The sequence below is a fragment of the Dryas octopetala genome, chromosome 4 (genome assembly GCF_963921425.1).
Source record: "Dryas octopetala chromosome 4, drDryOcto1.1, whole genome shotgun sequence".
Classification (NCBI taxonomy): domain Eukaryota; kingdom Viridiplantae; phylum Streptophyta; class Magnoliopsida; order Rosales; family Rosaceae; genus Dryas; species Dryas octopetala.
This window is the reverse complement of record NC_141369.1, coordinates 4,736,745-4,753,372: the sequence shown is the minus strand read 5'-3', so window position 1 is coordinate 4,753,372 and position 16,628 is coordinate 4,736,745. Positions and strand designations below refer to the sequence as shown.

The 16,628-nt window shown below is 41.3% G+C and overlaps 1 protein-coding gene and 1 non-coding gene across 2 annotated transcripts in view; both read left to right on the top strand.

Annotated features, from left to right (window-relative positions):
• The window catches only part of LOC147286271 (uncharacterized), a 47,289-nt gene extending 31,036 nt beyond the window's left edge, over positions 1-16,253 (top strand). The window contains exons 2-4 of the mRNA XM_086240728.1: positions 1,381-3,850; positions 3,893-4,379; positions 14,248-16,253. Coding sequence (XP_086096854.1) covers positions 1,381-3,850; positions 3,893-4,379; positions 14,248-16,253 — 4,963 coding nt within the window. The remainder of the gene's footprint in view (positions 1-1,380; positions 3,851-3,892; positions 4,380-14,247) is intronic.
• LOC147286272 (small nucleolar RNA R71) lies at positions 10,644-10,749 on the top strand. The gene has a single exon (XR_015122160.1). It is a non-coding gene; the product is annotated as a small nucleolar RNA R71 (small nucleolar RNA).
• Positions 16,254-16,628: the final 375 nt, after the last annotated feature.

The following is a 16,628-nucleotide window of genomic DNA, read 5'->3' as shown; positions in this document are numbered from 1 at the left end:
GTTATCATTGTTCTCTATGTGTTTTTAATCCTTGATTGATCACCTAGGGTTATTGCATCTAGAATTTAATCAATTTAGGGTGAGGACAACCAATCAGCCCCTAATACAAGTGATAAACAACTTAGGATTTAGTAATTGGCTGAATTCTAATTGTGTGAAATCAATTTTAAATCACCTAGGGTAGACGCCATGCACTAGGGGTTTAATTGCATTTATTTTCTCATATAAGCTTAATGAATTCTGTTTGTGTGTTCCTATGTAGATGCCATGCATAGGTCACATATAGAGTACAAGAACTAGGGTAGACGCCATGCACTAGTTTGTACATTTGGGGAATCCTGCATTTCATGCTATGCCATAGGTGAATATGCGAATGCATTCATCAATAGGAATTAAAGGTTTCAGAAATTGCACCATGACATTGGATATGAGGTCTAGTGGTAAAGTCCTAGAGTCCTAGTATCATCTATCAATCTATTTTCACAAGATAACTTGCTGTTTCCATACTCTTTGCTAGTTGCGCATTTTAGTCTTTAAAGTTAGGTTTAATTTGCTGTTTTCAAGTCATACAAACTCCCTCTCATTCGTGTGTGTGTGTGCGTGTGTTTCATTTCAAGTGAGCAGCTGCCCTAGGCGTGACAACTTGGGCAGCCACTCGTGTCTTGTTTTCTTGTTTCCTTTTAGCATACGGATTATCATTTAAAGATCAATAATAGTCCTCGTGGGATCGACCTTGCTTGCCATCTATATTATATATAGATTCGTGCACTGCGAGTATTTAAATTTAAAACGAACAGTTTTTGGCGCCGTTGCCGGGGACTAGTTTTGATCTTTGTGACAATCTTAGTGCGTTATTTTAGTGTTTTTATTTAGTGATTATTTGCTGTTTTCTTTTTATTAATTTAGTTTCCTTTCTTTTTGTTCTTGTGTCGTGAGTCACAAGTTAGGTAGGATTGTGTTTTGTTTTTCCTTCTTAACTTGTTTTGGTTTCTGATTTGGTTTTAGTTGTGCATCTGATTAGGAAGGTAAGTTTAAATTTAAATTCCTTGCCTTATTTGCATGATCTGATTTGGTGATTGTTCCTAATTAGTTTGGGCTAATTAATTTCCAAGTTAGGTAGGATTGCATCTAATTAGGGAATTTGAATTTGAATTGATTCTTGGTTTAATTTTCTGAATTTGATAATTTCCCTTTTAGTTTATTCACTTTGATTAATTGATTTTCCTTTTCTGTTCTTATTTTTCGTTTTATTTTCTGATTTTCGTATTTATTTAGTTACATAATTTACTTATTTCAAAAAAAAAAAAAAAAAATCCGAAAATTACTTTTCTTTCTTATTGTTCAATTGTGGTTCTAACGTATTTGTCTCTTATTTTGTAGGTACTTGTGCATGTCCCAGCCAGATCCTAACAAGTCAATTGAGGACACTTATTTGGATGAGAGATTAGCCGAAATCAGGTTGTTTTGTGAAAGGAGTAAGGCGGAGTTAGTTCGAGCAGCAACACGTCTACCTTTGCCATCCCCTACACCGTCTCCTACATCTTCATCAAGCTCTCACCAATTTGAAAAAGTTATGGCCGAGGAAGACAACGTGGAACACATGGGGGATCTAGACATCCCGACCATCCCTGCTTCCCCTTCGAGCATTGCCTTGCCACCTGCTGCAAGAAATTATGAGCTCAAATCCTCTCACTTTAATATGCTACCCTCTTTTCATGGTTTACCTAGTGAAGATCCGCTAACTCACCTTAAAGATATATTTAATGCTGTGAGTTTTTTGCCCTTGACAGGTGTGAATGAGAATCAACTCAAGATGAGGGTGTTTCCTTACACTTTGAAGGATAAAGCTAAGTTTTGGCTGAATTCTTTGAAACCTGGATCACTGAGGACTTGGGATGAAATTGAGAAGAAGTTCTTAGAAAAGTTCTTTTCATCTCAAAAGACGGATATGCTGCGAGATAAGATTATGCAGTTTTCTCAACAAGATGAGTCATTCTCAGAGGCTTGGGAGCGTTTTAATACATTGCTACTTCAATGTCCACATCATGGACTTCCTTTGAACTTATTGATGCGCATATTTTATAAAGGACTAACCCTTGCGAGTAGGAATGCTGTGATTAATTTTTCAGGTGGTTCTATCAGGAATAAGACAGCCCAGGAAGCCTCTGACCTCTATGAAGAGATGGCAAGAGAAACAATGCATTCAGATACTAGAGGTAAGTGCGCTGGTGTTAATGAGGTCAATACTTCTAATAATCTTGCATCTAATGCGCAGATCGCTCGGCTGGAACGCAAGATGGATGTCATACTTGCCCTAAATCAGAAAGCTCCATCATTGGAGGTTTGCGCCATTTGTGCTACACCTGGACATGAAACGATTTCTTGCCCTCATGGTGCCGATTTCCCTGAGTTTGTGCAAGAACAGGCCAACATGCTGAACTCATATAATCAGAGGCCCAGAAATGATCCATTCTCTCCTACTTACAACCCAGGGTGGCGGAATCATCCCAATTTCAGGTGGAGTAATAACCAGAATCAGCAGCAGCCTCAAGGTTCATTTCCACAACATCAGGCACATCAGGGCTATCAACAACAACAGCCTCAGAAGAAGTCCTTGGAAGATTTGATTGCATCCATGGCTCAGAGCACACAGTCTTTCATTCAGAAGTCAGAGACACATATGCAGAAGACTGATAGGGCCATTGCGAATCTTGAGCAACAGATGGGCCAGTTAGCTACCGCACTGAATCAAAGAGAGCCAGGGAGACTTCCAGGGCAAGTGATCATTAACCCCAAGAACAATGAGCAGGTGAATGCAATTACTCTCAGAGGGGGTAAGATAGTTGGGAAAGAGGAGAAAGAAGTTGTGGAGGAAGGTGTCGAGTCAGAAGATGCACCTGAGATCATAGCCGAACCTGTTAAGGGTACCTTAGACTCTTCTGTGCCATCTTCAGGCAACCATGTGGTAGTTCCCAAAGGTTCTCCCTTACCTCAGGTACAATCTGACCCCTCTAAGTTGATTTCTATACATGCTCCTTTTCCTAGCAGGTTGCAGAAGGCTAAGAAAGAGGACCCTCTGAAGGGTGTTATGGAGATATTCAGGAAGGTGGAGATCAATATTCCCCTTCTAGATGCGATTAAGCAAGTGCCCAGGTATGCAAAGTTCCTCAAGGACTTGTGCACGAACAAGAGAAGGTTCAAGGAGTTCGAGACAGTGAAGGTCTCTGAGGAGGTTTCAGCAGTGCTTCAGAGGAAGCTACCTCCCAAGCTCAAGGACCCAGGCAGTTTCACTATCCCTTGTATCATTGGGGATTATAGGTTTGAGAAAGCTCTCCTTGATTTAGGTGCTTCTGTGAATTTAATGCCATTTTCTGTGTATGAGACTCTGAATTTAGGTGAGCTGAAGGCGACCTCTGTGAGTATCCAGTTAGCTGATAGATCAGTTAAGTACCCCAGAGGAATTTTGGAAGATGTACTTGTGAGAGTAGATGGATTGATATTGCCGGCTGATTTCCTAGTTTTGGAAATGGAGGCCGTACCTATGTATGAGGCACAATTACCCTTGATACTTGGTCATCCCTTTATGGCCACTGCAGGTACAAAAATTGATGTTCAACAGGGTACACTAACTATGAATGTGCAGGGACAGACCATTGAGTTCAGAGTGTTTGAGGCACTCAAACTACCCAGTGATGAGCATGAGTGCTTTAGGGTGGATGTTATGGATTTGGTTTGTCAACAGGTGTTTAATGTGACTTGTAGCAGTGATCCGTTGAATAGGGCTTTGATTCATAGCCCTATGGCTGTGCAAGAGGATGAGCAGGTTGAGAGCATTTTGGCTCACTTAGAGGCCGTACCTCGCTGTTCAGGTATGTATATTTCTGCTTTTGAGCCTTTACCTGTATCTGATACAAAACTTGTACCCTCTGTGTTGCAGGCACCTAAGGTAGAGTTGAAGGATTTGCCTGAGCATTTGAAGTATGCTTATTTGGGTGAGGGAAGCACATTACCTGTGATCATTGCTTCCAACCTCAATGCAGAGGAAGAAGAGAAATTGTTGAGAGTGCTGAGAGAGCACAAAACAGCAATTGGGTGGAGTATTGCAGATATCAAGGGAATCAGTCCCTCGAGGTGTATGCACAGGATATTGTTGGAGGATGGAGCTAAGCCAACTAGAGAGGCTCAGCGTAGACTCAACCCAGTGATGAAGGAAGTTGTGCTGAAGGAGGTGCTGAAGTTGCTAGATGTGGGTATTATTTATCCCATATCAGATAGCAAATGGGTGAGTCCGGTGCAGGTGGTTCCTAAGAAGTCTGGTGTTACAGTGGTCAGAAATGATGCAAATGAGCTGGTGCCAACTCGAGTACAAACAGGGTGGCGTGTCTGCATAGACTACAGGAAACTTAACTCAGGTACTCGGAAAGACCATTTCCCATTACCTTTTATTGATCAGATGTTGGAACGTCTTGCAGGTCATAGCCATTATTGCTTTCTAGATGGGTATTCAGGCTACAACCAGATAGCTATAGCCCCAGAGGACCAGGAGAAGACGACATTTACCTGTTGTTGATGTGTTTTCTTAGAATAAAATAAACAATTACTTCATTCTAAGTTTACTCGCAAGTGCACGAATCGCATTAGTAGCAAAGCGTACAAGCACGAGGTCGATCCCACAGGGAATGGTTAATATACAACAAATCAGTGCAAACAATCACTAGAATGACTAAATGGGGGGTTTTGAAAGATGGAGACACACGCACACTTCACCACACGCACACACACTTTATTCTATCTTGCAATGTTAAGTTTTCGGTCTCAAATCAGATAAGCATGCAATAACCATCCAAGGCTAATGACAGTTAATTTGAACACAACATATTAAAGTTTGACAGCTAAAAAGGTTTGGCTAGTTACTTTCTCGCCATTGTTCTCCTAATGCATAAACTAAGAGCTTCTTGGGCCTTCCTTAGCTAGTTAACCTACATGTTCCCTAGTTCAAGCTAGGGCAGCTGTTACCCATGCAGGAGTCATTAAGTTTTATGAGAACGTCAAACATGCACAACATATAAGCTTTGACTATTTCCTTATAGAGGTCGCCCAACCCCACTACCAAGAATAATCCCTTATTCCCTTGTTACTTGTGGTTTAGTGTCTTTGACTATTTCACAGCTAAACCTAACGGATAAACTAGATGCAATTACCCTAAGGTGGCCAGTCAAAGGATGCAAACAACTAGTGACGGGGGTTTTAATAGATAGTGGAAATTTAATATGCGCAAACATCAAACTAACAGACCAAGAGACGGATAAACGATTTGTTAGAACATGCAAATCCATTAATCAACCTACGACTAACATGCAAGATAGAATAACTAACCTACATAATTAAAACAAATAAATAAAAGAAAACAGCAACAAATAAATGAAATCCCAATTCATGATTGCTAACGGAAATCAGAAACGCAAACTAAACAAACTTAGAAACATAAACTAAACAACTAATTTAAAGTGCATAAACTAAATGAAATCAGAAACGCAAAATTAAAGAAACTAAAAGCATAAACAAATGGAAATCAGCAACATGAATTAAAAACACTAAAGAGATAACTAAACAAAATCAGATTGCAAAGATTAAATAACAACTAATTAAAATCAGAACCAAAACTATAAACTAATTAAATTCAGAAACTTAAATTAAATAAAATCAGAAACCAATATCCAACATCAAATCTGAAATTAGAAGGAAAAAGAAAACAAAAATCAGAGGTGCAAGTGCATGGGGGCTGCGGCAAGGAGGGAGAAGAAGGAAGCACCAGCACAAGCAATTGGCTCACGGCAAGGTGAGCTTGGGCTTGCGGCAGCAGGTGATCCTCCCCTCTCAATGTCACGCCACCCTCTTCCTAAACCACTCTCTGAAATTGGCTCACCTTCCAAGAATGAAAATCTGAAACTAAAAACCTAAATCAGCAAAATAAAACTAAGGGAGAGAGAAAAGAGAATTCGGCTGGAGGAGGGGAGAAAGAATGAATGAATCCTCAAAGTCTGAATGGAGGGGGTTTAAATAGGAGAAGCTTTCCTTGAGAGGCAAGGAAAGCTAGTTGCGGCTGGCTAGGGTTTCTCTCCTAGTGCCTTGCGGCTTCAGCTAGGTCCAGCTGGACTAGGCCTTGGCGTGATGGGCTGCTCCCTTTTGGGCTTGAGTGGCTCACGCCTAGCCTAGCTAGGGTCCCTCCTTGGCGCATGGGCTGGTAGTCTTGGGCTTTGGGCTTGCATGTTGGGCTTCCATGTTGGGCTTCAGTAGCTTGCACAAGATGGGCTAGGGTTTCACTCCATGGGCTTCCATCTTGGGCTTGCGCATGGCCTCTTCCTTGCTAGGGTTTGCATGGCATGCATGCGCATGCATGGGCTGCCATCTTCCTCCTTGCGTGTGGCTTTTGGGCTGCTAGGGTTTGGGCCCATGCATGTGCATGCATGGCCCACTTGGTTCGGCATCCCTAGGGCCCATGGGCCCTCCACTTTTGACTTCCCATTTTGCCCCTCATTTCCATTTGAATTCAAATTCATTTCTTCCCTCCATTCATTTCCATGGATGTCCACCACCTTCTGGAAGCTTCTGGAACCTTGAAAAACATTTCCTGGTGCAACTAGGATTTCTTGGAAATGAGAGATTCCTTATCCATTTCGACTTCTCGTAATGACCATATTGCCCCTGGGGTCTCCTAGTGTCACTAGGACTCCTTTCCCTAGTTGGGTTAGGTTTCCTAGTTCGACCAGGAATTCCTGTTCGAATCAGGATTTCACATTTCTGGCTCCGCAATGATGGTTCTGGACTTGATGTTTCCTAGTGTGACTAGGAATCCTCATTTGACTAGGATTTCTGCACTTTTCCTGGTTTGACCAGGATTTCACTCGTTTTCCTGGTTTGACCAGGAATTGTCCCAAAATGGCTCTATTTTCTTCTTTTTCTCATTTCTGCTTCATTTGACCTGAAAACACAAAAACAAGACAAGAAACACAAAATAACGAGTTCTAACACTCTAGGTTAAGGAATTAGTATCATAAAGTGATGCAAAATGCACACTCATCACACCCCCAAACTTAGATTTTGCTAGTCCTCGAGCAAATAAAGGAAAGAAAAGACTCAAGACTGACTCCAACATCCCAACAACTGAATTCATGCGCATAACCATTAATCACATAAGAAAGCAAGGCATATAAATGGCATTCTTCAAATTCTAATAACATTTCAAATATACCTCGCTCCTCCATTGTCATATAGGCCATCCTTGACACAAATCCAAGTTTTAGACAAACAAGACTAAATCAATACATACATAATAGATTCAACTCCAATCCTCACTATGGCATACTCTCAATGATAAACACTCAAGAATTGGGTTGATATGTGCACTCAAAAGTATATGTGAGAGGAAATATGTAACAAAAGCAATTAGCTCACATATGTACATGAAATAAAGGCACATTTAGAAAGAAATACTGATCTCATGAAAGGAATACAAATGCTTGAAATAGAATCAATAACCATAGGCTCCCTTCTTAAATAGACTCCACATAAGTATAATACACACTCTTGAGATCAGCTAGGGCTTTAAATAGGGTTGTAATGAAGGCTTAGGCTAGAATAGGGTATTGAAATGAAAAGGAAAACACAAAGGGCTAATTTCATGGAATTGCAAGCATCAATAGAACATTCTGAGGTACACTTTGCTTCTTTGCACTTCATAGCTTACTTTGAACTCTTTTTGCTCATTTTTTTTTTTTTTTTTTTTTTTCTTTTGAAACCGTCCCATTTCTTTTCTTTGATTTATTTTCTTTTTCTTTGGGTACGGCATACATACTTTTCTAACACATTTTTGTATAAGCTATGCATTTTCACTTCTTTTTCACCTCAATCAACATATAAACAACTTGCAACACCATAAAAAGGGTAAAACGGATGAAAGGGGTGGTACACCCCCAAACTTAGGGTTTGGTATGGGGTAACAAGGAAAACGGCTTAACAGGCTCAAAATGGGTAACTAAGGATAAAACATGTAATGGGTAGGCTTTCAGGCTATAGGGTACACAAACAGAGCCTAAATTCATTTCTCAAGAGTTATGCAAATACGGCATGCTTTGTGTACACAAGAAAAGAGTTCTAGCTCATTGATTCAAGATTATGCATATTCCAAGCAAATGACCAAATGAAAGACAATGAGATCAAAACAACGACTTATATGACAATGATAGAATAAGAGTGGCGCGCAACACTCAAGAATTGAAGAACAAGGTTCAAAAGCTCACTTAGGTCTTACAAGTCTACTCTATTATGCATATAATCATTAGTAATGCTAATCACAACCTAAATTCATATCAACAAGGCCAAATGACATAGAATTGCAAGATATGTTATGGAACACTATTAGAATGAAAAGAACACCAAATATACACACAATACTAAAACATGCTCATAACAATTATGCACACTCAAATCAATTAGTTGGGGACTCAAAACGACCTGAAACCACCAAAATGACTCAAAAACTTTTTGTTTTTAAAACAATGTCGCACACTTCAAAAGAATCACATCCATCACTAAGGTGAATGAGATCTAACGAAAACGTGCATTTTGATGTGGGTTTTGACACCCTAAGTTTAAAAACAAAAGAAAAAGTTTTTTTCCTAACCTAAAAACACCTAAAAACACTAAAAACGAAAATTTTTTTTTCCTTTTTTTCTTAAAAACGCTCAAAAACACTTAAAACACCCTAAACACTTGTTTTAACCTAAAAACACTAACAAATGACAATTGCCCTTCCCCCCACACTTAAATGATACATTGCCCTCAATGTATATGAAATAAATGCAAGAATGATCAAATTAAGCGAAACGGGAAATTGCAAACATCCAAAATCACAAAAACACACCAAAATGAAAAATTGTCTTATGAAGCGAAATAAAGAAACTGTTTACTTGCATACGCAAGCGTGGACACTCCAAGGGTAGGCGCGGCCTCCTTGGTCCTCAACGACTTCTCCTCCATTATTCGAAACAAAAACTTGGGTTGCCTCCCAATAAGCGCTTGTTTTTCTGTCTTCAGCCTGACATTGCCATCTCCTTTACTTGCGTCCTTCCCTCTTCCTCTTGCCATTGCTACTCTCGGAATTCCCTAGGATCGAACTGAGGAAGCTCTCCATCTCGGACTTCTCCTCTCCATAAAAAGTGACCTCCTCGTTTTCTGGCATCTCGGAAGTGAGCGCATACAACTCTCGCTTGGCGTAGTGCCGAATTGTCATGGCGCTCTCCAATGCTTTGTACTCCATGTTAGAGGTGCACAAAAATGGTCTCCCAAGAATAATAGAGACATCGCCCGGAATTGTCGGCACATCTAGCACTATGAAATCAGAGGGGATTAGTAATTTACGACATTTAACCAAAACATCCACAAGCATACCACAAGCTTCTTGGGCTGAAGAGTTGGCGAAGCGAATGTTCACATCAGCTGGTTGCAAATCAGCCTCCTTAAATCCAAGCCTCTCGAACACAACCAGCGGCATGACATTGATAGCTGCACCACTGTCAATTAAGGCATTGGTGATCTTATGCTCCCCTATGCTGCATGATATGACCAACGAGCCCGGATCCTTCTTCTTGCTTGGAAAAGATGCAAAGAGATAACCACGAATCTCCCTAGGAACATTGTGACTATGCCCTTGCTTCTCAACCTTCTTCTCAATAGACTTCAATTCCCTCATGGTTGCTGGAAATTTGGTAATGTCAATGTCCGGAATGAGGGGAATCACACGTGTATCCTTATGCTCTTCAATCATATCTGGGTCCTCCTCTTCCTCACTATCACTGACCTCAATCACTTCCTTCACCACCTTAGTCTTGACCATTCTAACTCTTTTTCTTGGAGTAGTCCTCAAAATAGCATTTACATGCTCCTCATTCTTTGGGTTGACGATGGGCTGACTTGGCAACTTCCCCTTCTCTCTCTGACCCAAAGTAATGGCAATCTGACCCATTTGACTCTCCAAGTGTGCAATAGCCTTCGAATTGGCTTGCATCTGCTGCTCGGTACGGTTCATGAAGGCATTGGTGCTTTGGGCAAGGGAAGTGGTGCTTTGAGCAATCTGAGCAATCTTGTCCTCCAAACTAGACCTCTCGGCATTAGGGTGCACATATGGCTTGTTGGTGCTCCCACTAGCTTGCTGTCCATTGTTGTTGCTCCATCTGAAATTCGGGTTGTTCTTCCATCCAGGGTTGTAAGTGTTGGAATATGGGTCATATGGCACCCTAGGATAGCTCCCAACTTGGTTCACTTGTTCCACGTCACCCCCTTGTCCTTGCGCACTCATCATCTTCTCTTGAGCCATAGATAACTTCTGCACCATAGTCTTGATTTCCATAATCTGTCCCTCCATGGTGTTTGGCACATCAGCCACCTCATATAACCCTCTCTTTGGTCCTCCTCTTGCACGATTGGAATCCCATTGTTGAGAACTCAAAGAAAGCGACTCAAACAATTCTGTAGCCTCATCCTCCGTTTTAGACATAAACGCACCACCACATGCCGAATCCACCTTGGCTTGGTCTCTCTCCAACAATCCCTGATAAAAACAACAAATCACATACCAAGGAGATAAGTTGTGGTGTGGGCAGCTAGTAAGTAACTCATTGAATCTGTCCCAAGTCTCATGGAATGGTTCGTCCGCCTTCTGCACAAATCCAAGGATCTCCTTCCGAATCGAATTAGTCTTGGAAATAGAATAGAACTTGTTCAAAAACTTGCTTGAAAGATCATCCCATGTCGAAATGGAACCACTGGGCAGAGAATACAACCACCTCTTTGCCTTGTCCTTAAGCGCAAAAGGGAACATCCTCAAACGGTACTGATCAGCATTCAGGCCCCTCAATTGTGCGGCTTCACAAACCCCAGAAAACTCCTTCAAAAAGTGGATCGGATCCTCCCCATTCAGCCCATGGTAGCTCGGCAACAAGTGAATCTGACCACTCTTGATTTCGAAATCAGTGGCTATGGTGGCATACCGAATGCATGATGGTTGAGTGGGCAGCGAAGGTGCTGAAAAATGGCTCAGGGGCTGCGGCACTATCTCGTTTGCTTCAGCCATGTCGACACTCTCAGTCTCTTCACTACTCGAATCTGATGCACTAGGTTGCGGGCTGACTTGTGATGCACCTAAAGCTTCGTTCTTGAGCCTTTCCAACCTAGCAACAAGTTCAGGGTTCATAAAACACCTAATCAAGAGAAAAACACACAATCAGTAGAAAGAATGCAAATAAAGGCATGGCATTTATTAAAAACTAAAAATTAACAAAAACTGAAATCTAGCTAATATAACCTAATTCTAATGACTAATTACACCAATTCATTGATATTAGACACCATTCCCCGGCAACGGCGCCAAAAACTTGTTGATGTGTTTTCTTAGAATAAAATAAACAATTACTTCATTCTAAGTTTACTCGCAAGTGCACGAATCGCATTAGTAGCAAAGCGTACAAGCACGAGGTCGATCCCACAGGGAATGGTTAATATACAACAAATCAGTGCAAACAATCACTAGAATGACTAAATGGGGGGTTTTGAAAGATGGAGACACACGCACACTTCACCACACGCACACACACTTTATTCTATCTTGCAATGTTAAGTTTTCGGTCTCAAATCAGATAAGCATGCAATAACCATCCAAGGCTAATGACAGTTAATTTGAACACAACATATTAAAGTTTGACAGCTAAAAAGGTTTGGCTAGTTACTTTCTCGCCATTGTTCTCCTAATGCATAAACTAAGAGCTTCTTGGGCCTTCCTTAGCTAGTTAACCTACATGTTCCCTAGTTCAAGCTAGGGCAGCTGTTACCCATGCAGGAGTCATTAAGTTTTATGAGAACGTCAAACATGCACAACATATAAGCTTTGACTATTTCCTTATAGAGGTCGCCCAACCCCACTACCAAGAATAATCCCTTATTCCCTTGTTACTTGTGGTTTAGTGTCTTTGACTATTTCACAGCTAAACCTAACGGATAAACTAGATGCAATTACCCTAAGGTGGCCAGTCAAAGGATGCAAACAACTAGTGACGGGGGTTTTAATAGATAGTGGAAATTTAATATGCGCAAACATCAAACTAACAGACCAAGAGACGGATAAACGATTTGTTAGAACATGCAAATCCATTAATCAACCTACGACTAACATGCAAGATAGAATAACTAACCTACATAATTAAAACAAATAAATAAAAGAAAACAGCAACAAATAAATGAAATCCCAATTCATGATTGCTAACGGAAATCAGAAACGCAAACTAAACAAACTTAGAAACATAAACTAAACAACTAATTTAAAGTGCATAAACTAAATGAAATCAGAAACGCAAAATTAAAGAAACTAAAAGCATAAACAAATGGAAATCAGCAACATGAATTAAAAACACTAAAGAGATAACTAAACAAAATCAGATTGCAAAGATTAAATAACAACTAATTAAAATCAGAACCAAAACTATAAACTAATTAAATTCAGAAACTTAAATTAAATAAAATCAGAAACCAATATCCAACATCAAATCTGAAATTAGAAGGAAAAAGAAAACAAAAATCAGAGGTGCAAGTGCATGGGGGCTGCGGCAAGGAGGGAGAAGAAGGAAGCACCAGCACAAGCAATTGGCTCACGGCAAGGTGAGCTTGGGCTTGCGGCAGCAGGTGATCCTCCCCTCTCAATGTCACGCCACCCTCTTCCTAAACCACTCTCTGAAATTGGCTCACCTTCCAAGAATGAAAATCTGAAACTAAAAACCTAAATCAGCAAAATAAAACTAAGGGAGAGAGAAAAGAGAATTCGGCTGGAGGAGGGGAGAAAGAATGAATGAATCCTCAAAGTCTGAATGGAGGGGGTTTAAATAGGAGAAGCTTTCCTTGAGAGGCAAGGAAAGCTAGTTGCGGCTGGCTAGGGTTTCTCTCCTAGTGCCTTGCGGCTTCAGCTAGGTCCAGCTGGACTAGGCCTTGGCGTGATGGGCTGCTCCCTTTTGGGCTTGAGTGGCTCACGCCTAGCCTAGCTAGGGTCCCCTCCTTGGCGCATGGGCTGGTAGTCTTGGGCTTTGGGCTTGCATGTTGGGCTTCCATGTTGGGCTTCAGTAGCTTGCACAAGATGGGCTAGGGTTTCACTCCATGGGCTTCCATCTTGGGCTTGCGCATGGCCTCTTCCTTGCTAGGGTTTGCATGGCATGCATGCGCATGCATGGGCTGCCATCTTCCTCCTTGCGTGTGGCTTTTGGGCTGCTAGGGTTTGGGCCCATGCATGTGCATGCATGGCCCACTTGGTTCGGCATCCCTAGGGCCCATGGGCCCTCCACTTTTGACTTCCCATTTTGCCCCTCATTTCCATTTGAATTCAAATTCATTTCTTCCCTCCATTCATTTCCATGGATGTCCACCACCTTCTGGAAGCTTCTGGAACCTTGAAAAACATTTCCTGGTGCAACTAGGATTTCTTGGAAATGAGAGATTCCTTATCCATTTCGACTTCTCGTAATGACCATATTGCCCCTGGGGTCTCCTAGTGTCACTAGGACTCCTTTCCCTAGTTGGGTTAGGTTTCCTAGTTCGACCAGGAATTCCTGTTCGAATCAGGATTTCACATTTCTGGCTCCGCAATGATGGTTCTGGACTTGATGTTTCCTAGTGTGACTAGGAATCCTCATTTGACTAGGATTTCTGCACTTTTCCTGGTTTGACCAGGATTTCACTCGTTTTCCTGGTTTGACCAGGAATTGTCCCAAAATGGCTCTATTTTCTTCTTTTTCTCATTTCTGCTTCATTTGACCTGAAAACACAAAAACAAGACAAGAAACACAAAATAACGAGTTCTAACACTCTAGGTTAAGGAATTAGTATCATAAAGTGATGCAAAATGCACACTCATCACCTGTCCCTATGGCACTTTTGCCTACAGGCGCATGCCCTTTGGCTTGTGCAATGCTCCAGGTACTTTTCAGCGATGCATGATGAGCATTTTTTCCGATATGGTGGAGAATATAATAGAGGTATTTATGGATGACTTCAGTGTATTTGGTTCTTCTTATGATAAATGCCTACATAATCTTGCTTTGGTTTTAGAAAGATGCCAGGAATGCAATTTGGTTTTGAATTGGGAGAAGTGCCATTTTATGGTACAACAGGGTATTGTTCTTGGCCATGTCATATCCAGTAGAGGGATAGAGGTGGATAAGGCTAAGGTTGATCTGGTAAGTAATCTTCCACCACCTTTGACAGTTAAAGATGTGAGATCGTTTCTTGGTCATGCAGGTTTTTACAGGCGGTTCATTAAGGATTTTTCCCAGATAGCTCGGCCTTTGAGTAGATTGTTGGCCAAGGAGGTGCCGTTTGAATTCAATGAGGAGTGTCTAGCCACATTTAACAGATTGAAGACTCTTCTCACATCAGCTCCAGTCATTATGCCTCCTGATTGGAGTTTACCATTTGAACTGATGTGCGATGCTTCTGATTATGCTGTGGGAGCTGTGTTAGGGCAGAGAGTGAACAAGATACCACATGTTATCTACTATGCCAGTCGGACTCTCAATGATGCCCAGCTGAATTATTCCACCACAGAGAAGGAGCTTTTGGCTGTCATTTTTGCTTTAGAAAAATTTAGGTCATATCTGATTGGAACTAAAGTGATTGTGTTTTCTGATCATGCAGCGCTTAGGTACCTTCTACAGAAGAAAGATGCGAAGCCCAGGCTGATTAGATGGATTTTGTTGCTCCAGGAGTTTGACCTGGAGATCAAAGATAAGAAGGGCTCAGAGAATGTGGTGGCGGATCACCTTAGTCGATTGGTGCACAGTTCTACTGCAGAGGAGGACATCCTCCCTCTGAATGAGCGATTCCCAGATGAACAGTTGTTCTCATTGTCTGTTTATGTTCCTTGGTACTCTGATATTGTTAATTATATTGTTACAGGAGAACTTCCAGGTGATATACAGAGAGCTCAGAAGGAGAAGCTCATCAGCACGGCTAAGTACTATATATGGGATGATCCATATCTATTTAAGTGGTGCCCCGACCAGATCATCAGAAGGTGTGTGCCAGAATCTGAGTTTCAGTCTATACTAACTTTTTGCCATTCTGATGCATGTGGAGGACATGGTGGAGCAAAGAAGACGGCTCTAAAAGTGTTGCAGTGTGGCTTTTACTGGCCTAGTTTGTTCAAGGATGCTTATACATTCTGCACCACTTGTGATAGGTGCCAAAAGTTTGGTAACATTTCTTCACGAAATCAAATGCCTCTTAACCCCATTCTTATTGTTGAGATTTTTGATGTCTGGGGCATTGATTTCATGGGCCCATTTCCGTCTTCCAAGGGTTATTTGTATATCTTGCTTGCGGTTGATTATGTGTCGAAATGGGTGGAAGCAATTCCATCCAAGACTAATGATTCTAGAGTTGTCCTCAGATTTCTTAAGGATCATATTTTAGCAAGATTTGGCGCTCCCAGGGCTATTATTAGTGATGGAGGATCTCACTTCAACAACAGGTTATTTGCGGCCTTGCTGAGCAAATACGGTATCAAGCATAAGGTTTCTACACCTTATCACCCCCAGACAAGTGGACAGGCTGAGATCTGTAATAGGGAAATTAAGCAAATTTTGGAGAAGACTGTGAGCCCCTCCCTGAAAGATTGGTCAGATCGCCTCTTAGATGCTCTATGGGCTTATCGTACAGCGTATAAGACTCCCATTGGTATGTCCCCGTACAGGTTGGTTTTTGGTAAGCCATGTCATTTACCTGTCGAATTAGAGCATAAAGCATATTGGGCTATTAAACATTTCAATTTTAAGATGAACGAGGCAGGTGACCATAGGAAGTTACAATTGAGTGAGTTGGAAGAACTCAGGAATGAGGCTTATGAGAGTTCTAGGATTTACAAAGACAAGACTAAGGCCTACCATGACAAGGCCATTTTGAGGAAACATTTCGAAGTGGGTCAGAAAGTCTTGCTTTACAATTCTCGCCTCAGACTCTTTCCAGGTAAACTTCGTTCTCGATGGTATGGTCCATTTACTGTTACTAATGTTTACCCTTATGGTGCAGTGGAGGTCTGCAATCCAAAGACAAAGAATACATTCAAGGTGAATGGTCATCGGCTTAAGCATTACTTGGAGGCTAATATGGAGCGTTCAGAGGAGAACATGCTCTTGGAGGATCCTGTTCCATTAGCATGATGTACTACCAAGTCTGGCTGAAGACTCTAAACTTAGCGCTGATTGGGAGGCAACCCAACATTTGGAGAGAAGAGACATTGCCCTCTGGCTGTTTGCATGGATATCAGGGAGTTCTTAACCTTGTGCTTTCCTTTAGTTTTTTTTTTTTGTTGGTTGTGGTCTGTTTTTAGGTCATTAGAGTATTTGTCTTCCTAGCTTGAATGATTCATTGCATGCTTAGTTCGAAACATTGAGGACAATGTTTCATTTAAGTTTGGGGGAAGAGTTTTAGGTTTAGGTTTTGAGATTTTCGTTCAAATTTTTGAAAAATACCAAAAATATTTTTGTTTTTGTGTCTTTTAGGTTCTTGTCCACCACTATGATGAATTGCAAATG